At 54.2% G+C, this 5,211-nt stretch overlaps 1 protein-coding gene across 1 annotated transcript in view; it reads right to left on the bottom strand.

Moving 5' to 3' along the window:
- Window positions 1-2,551: 2,551 nt before the first annotated feature.
- Window positions 2,552-5,211, bottom strand: part of REM2 (RRAD and GEM like GTPase 2) — a 3,158-nt gene continuing 498 nt past the window's right edge. The window contains exons 2-5 of the mRNA XM_006036518.1: window positions 4,994-5,201; window positions 4,311-4,384; window positions 3,308-3,515; window positions 2,552-2,811 (exon numbers count right to left, since the gene is read on the bottom strand). Coding sequence (XP_006036580.1) covers window positions 2,552-2,811; window positions 3,308-3,515; window positions 4,311-4,384; window positions 4,994-5,201 — 750 coding nt within the window. The remainder of the gene's footprint in view (window positions 2,812-3,307; window positions 3,516-4,310; window positions 4,385-4,993; window positions 5,202-5,211) is intronic.

Genomic DNA, 5,211 nt, shown 5'->3' with positions numbered 1-5,211 from the left:
GGCTGGTATGGACCCCAGCCTGGCTGCCCTCCCCCATGCCCCTCCCCCTGCCGACAAATTGTTTTCTTCTTTTGATCTTTTCTTCATTTATTTTTGTTTTTTTCTTTATCGAAACAAATAATAATAAAAAAAGTCACAAAAACCCACCAGGGTGTCGGGGTCTCCTGTGGGGGGAGGGGCATGAATTAGACTAGATCGGGGGGGCGGGGGAGAGACACTGCTGCGGGGGCAGGGATCATGGTATCCCCAGGCTTCTTTGTTTCTATTTGTTGCACCTGGGATGTCCCATACTCCTGGGCTCCTTCTGCCCTGCTGGGGCCCCTCACTGCCAACCTATGGCCCCCGCCACCCTGCCAGCTGTGCCAATGCCCCTCACTCCTGCCTCTCAGTAATGACACATCCTTTGTGTTCCCCCCAGCCCCAAGAGCATCTTCGTGCGTCAGCCTGAGTCATCCCTGCCCCGCTGACCTGGGGCTCCCATAGGGCCCATCCGCCCCCCCACCCCTTTTGGAGCCAGTTCTGTTGCTATGGCAGCCTGATATGCTTCCCATTTCCATGGAAACCACAGCTCCAAGGCTGTTTCTATGGTGATAGGATGCTCTCGCTTTTTTTCCCCAAGTCTATGCCCCCCCGGCCCTAGAAAGAGGCAAGGCAGGACTCCTGTAGAAAATGGCTTTTTATTAAGAGCAGGAAGCCACTATGGCTGCCAGTCCCGCGATAGCTTGTGGGGGGCACTGAAGTCCCCACCAAGGTGCTGGGGTGAGGGGATGTCCAGCCAGCCCTGGCCTGGCTCCCACCACCTGTTAGACATTAAAGCAGAGAACCGTGTAGAAAAAAAGCGCCTGTGACTTTAAGAGTCTCTAAAGGGGAGTTGAGTGAAGGCTGGGGTATCCCATGGAGTTGTCCCTTAAAAGAGCATGGCACAGAGCTGCTCAGGTTGTGGAGGAAAACTCCCAGGTCCACACCTTTTAGGACTCTCTTAAAAGGTGATGTTCAAAACAGCAGGCAGCTAGTTCCAAAATTAGCAGAAAGTCTTTTTTTTCCTTCCACAGCTGTCTGTCCTTGAGTCTGTGACTTTAAGAGCTCCTGCAGGGCAGGTCTGTTTTCCAGGACAGATGATGCAGAAGTAGTCAAAGGAGGTGATCCTGGTTTGGTGCCTTTAAGAGTCTCTCCGAAAGGAGAGTCACAAGTTTAACAGACAAACAGTCCAGCGGGAAGTCATCCAGGGCCATCTCCTCCCATCCTTGTGCCTTAAAGAATGGTCTTAAAGTGGAGGGCCACAAACAACAAATCTACCATTCTCCCTTTATTGGAAAGTGGCACTTAAGGGTGGATCAAGATGATGGCCTTAAAGGGTACTTTAAAGGGAAGTTGCACAGACCTGGAGGGTGCTAAAAAGTAATCAATTCCCTCATAAAGGAGACCAAAGTTAGTGACTTCAAGACTCTTAAAGGAGATGCACAAGTGTCCAAGGTAAAGAGTTAGAACTAATGTTTAAAACAGCTTTCAGTGTCCCAAAAAACATTCTGAAGTCGGTGCCTTTAAATGCCCCCTTAAAAGGGAGTTTGAGTGCAGAGGACAAGAATAAATCCTCTTAACGGTGTGGGGCATAGAGCTGGCTGTAAGTGTCCTGTGCAAAAGCCCTCAGAGGTGAGGGGTTGCAAACACCCATATGAAATAGGCCCTGTGTCTTTAAAACCCTCTTAAAGATGAGGGGTACAAAAAATAAAGTGAGGAACCCTTTAAAAAGGCAGGAGGATATTAATCCAGCACAAAAACAGCAGCAATCTCTTAAAGGGGAAGGATACAAAAGTGAAAAAGAGTAGGTAACTTGGAGCTTACCTTTAACATTCTCATGAAAGTGAAATGGTAGCTTAAGAAGAAACACACCCAGGACAAAAAAAGGCCTCCCAGTGTGTCTGATTGATGCAATGCCTTTACGACCCTTTAAGGGGGCAGTGCATACCTACAGAGGCCACATCTAAATCCAGTGCACTGGCTCCCTAAGTGCCATGGTTCATTTAAGACCCCCCTTAAAGGTAAGTTACATGAACCCAGATTTTCATGAGTGTCCAACTGTCACAGCCCCCTTAAGTCTCTCCAAGAGGAGAAGCAGAGGACTGGAGGACAAAAAAAATGCGAGGCTGTGATTACCGGGCAAACCAGATTGACCAGGTGCCTTTAACATCTTAAAGGTGAAGTGCTTGGGTATGGCAGACACCGAACAGAGCATGCCATACTGTCTTTAACATCCAGCAGCCACGGTGTGGTTAAGATCTGTTGAAGGTGAAACACAGCACGCTGGAGGAGAACAATCGAGTACCAGCTGGCAGGTGCCCATGGGGGGTGGGGGGGTGGAGGCAAAAGGGGCTTTGGGGCAAGACCACCTCTTAAAGGGACAGTGCCTTCCCCCACACCACTCCTCTCCTGAGAGAGTGGCAGGCCAGAGGTGTGGCTTCTGCCCATCCACCTCTGTTAAAGGAGTGGCTCCCATCCACCCACTCCTCTGAAAGGGGACTGCAACTGCTGGCTTGCCCTTAAAGGGCCAGCATCACAGCACAGAGAGGTCATTGCAGGACTTGGAGCGCTGCTTGAAGAAGCGCCCGTTGCGAGGCACGAGGCTGGACAGGAAGCGCTTGGCCTTTTCGGTGAGGCTCTCGCGGCGCCCGCCGGCCGCATCGCCCCCCGGATGGCCGCGGCGGAGGCGGATCTGGCGCACGGCACCCTCAAAGAGCTCCTGCGTGTTGTGCTGCAGCGCAGCCGAGGTCTCGATGTGCTTGCAGCTCAGCATCACTGCCAGGCTCCGGCCCTCTGTGGGGGAGGGGGGAGCAGCAAAAACCCTCAGTGCCCCCTGCTAACTCGCCCAGGAAAAAAAATCACCTGTGCCTTTAAGAGTCTCTTAAAGGGGAAGTACTAGTAGATGCAGAGTTAACGGGCCTCAGGAAATGTGTGTTGGGGGGGGGAGTCCTAGGGGTGGCGGGGTGGGTTTGGCAGGGCAGAAGTAAAAGGGAGTGATGGGTGCATGTGTGGCAGTCTGGTGGGGAGGGGCTTGTAGGGCTTGCCTCCACTCTTAAAGGGGCAGTTCCTGCACTTCCCCTGCTTCCTCTCTGAAAGGATCAATTCCTGTTTACCCATCTGCACCCTCTGCCAGCCTCTGCTCTTAAAGGGCCGGTCCCTGTTTGCCCCACCTTGCTCTTAAAGGGTGCAGTTCCTGCACATCCCTGGTCTCTCTTAAAGGGGCACTTCCTGCCCCACTAGCCCCTGCAGGGAGGAGGGGGAGGGGCAGGGAGTCGGGGGCATGGCTTACCCTCAAGGGAGACCTCGCGCGCGCGAGCCAGGTCACTCTTGTTGGCCACGAGGATGATGGGCGGGTCGGGCCGGGGGCTGTCTGCGCGGAGACGGCGTAGGGCAGGTGCCAGGCGGGAGAAGCTGCTGCGGTCGGTCACGGAGAAGACAAGGAGGAAGGCATCACCTGTGCGCACACAGGACTCCTGCAACCACCCGCCTGCCTCACCCTGCATTTGCACACATTTGCATACATTAGGGTGCACATTAATCCTCCCCTGCCCCAGCCCTGGATCCAACCTCGTCCTGCGTGGCCTGACCAAGTGTTGCACCTTGGCCTCCTGATGCTCATTTGCATACAGTCCCTTCGCGCTCCCCCCAAATATACTTGCATACTTCAGGACGGGGATGTTCCCTGTGCTATGTCATTACCACCCCCAAAATCCCCTCCATTGCCAGACCAAGTGTTGTCAGGCACCTTGGCCTCCTCTTGTTCATGTGCATGCATTTGCATAAGTTCCCCCGCCTCTGCAGCAGGCATTTGCATATATTATTCACTCAGCAGTTCTCCCCTGCACAATTTTTTTTTCACCCGAGATCTGCATCGTTTTGCAAGTACTTGCAGATACAACTTACCTTTGCATAAGTTGCCTGCAGATGTGCATGCATTTGCATAGTATGGTTGTGCCTTTAATACACCCCCCCCCATCACCCACTCCCCTTTTTATTTTTTTTTTGGCCAAAAAAAAAAAAAAGAAATCTGTTCCACAGCAGGGTGGCATAAACATGCAACTGTTTCCATAAAGTTGCATGCGATTAACCCCACTGGGGCCAGGAAACATCTCCCCCTCACCCCACAACAGTTAAATGTTAATTATTATATGTGGTGCTAATTTTCATACCCCACCCCTTCATTTGCATTAATCTGCATGCCATGTCCTCCATGCTGCCCCATGGATTCCCTGCTTGCACCAACACTGACCCTGTCTACTCATATCTGTTTTGCATTCATTATCCCCACCCACCTGGTCCCCAATGTCATAGACGATGAGGGTCACTTCCTCGTCGTCCACTGAGAGGCGCCGCTCATAGGAGTCCTCTGGTGGGGGCAAGAGGAGCATTAGGGTGGTGCCGAATCCCCCCATATGTCCTGGGGCAGCAGATGGGACCCACCCAATATCATGGGGCCCAAGGAGCGCCCTCCCCCACAGGGTCTTCCAAATGTGGTCCTAACTAATGCCCTGCCCAAAACTCATAGGGAAAAAGCCCCCCACCCCACTGCATTTGCCCCCCCAACCCCATCAGGCAGCCATGGCGTACCCCCAGACCCCCCACCACATCAACCCCCCCAACAATTGCCCCCATGTCCCCCTCGATGAGGAAAGTTGCCCCGTAAGGGGAAGCACCACCCCCCTCAACCACCCCCCCTTAATTGCCCCCCTAAAAGTGTCCCCCAACAATTACTCCCCCAAATGCCCCTCAATTACCCCCACTTAATTGCTCTCCCCACAACCTCACAACAGTTGCCCCCAAAAGCAGTCCTCCCCAAAGCCTCCCCAACAATAAACCACCCAAAATACCCTCCCAATAGCCCCTAAAATAGAACAAGATGGGCAAGTGCCCCTGCTAAAACTGCCCCCCAACAATCCCCCCCATAATTGCCTCCTGTTCCCCAGGCCAGGGGAGGGAGGCAAGGGCTGTCACTTACCGTGGGGCTCGTCATCAGCGGGGGGCCCAGGTGGGGTCCCCGCGAAGGCCGTGGCGAGCGCCGTCTTGCCCACGCCACGCTCCCCCAGCAGCACCAGGCGGTAGGGGCCCCCACGGCCCCCAGGCCCCGGCCCTGCATCCGGCTCCTCCACTGCTGCCTCGCGCCGCAACTGGGGCTTGGGGGGCAGCGGAAGGCTCCCCCGGCGCCCCTGCGCCCCC

Source organism: Alligator sinensis, unplaced genomic scaffold, assembly GCF_000455745.1.
Source record: "Alligator sinensis unplaced genomic scaffold, ASM45574v1 scaffold128_1, whole genome shotgun sequence".
Classification (NCBI taxonomy): domain Eukaryota; kingdom Metazoa; phylum Chordata; order Crocodylia; family Alligatoridae; genus Alligator; species Alligator sinensis.
Note: the sequence above shows the minus strand (reverse complement) of the source record. Positions and strands in the feature narration are given on the sequence as shown.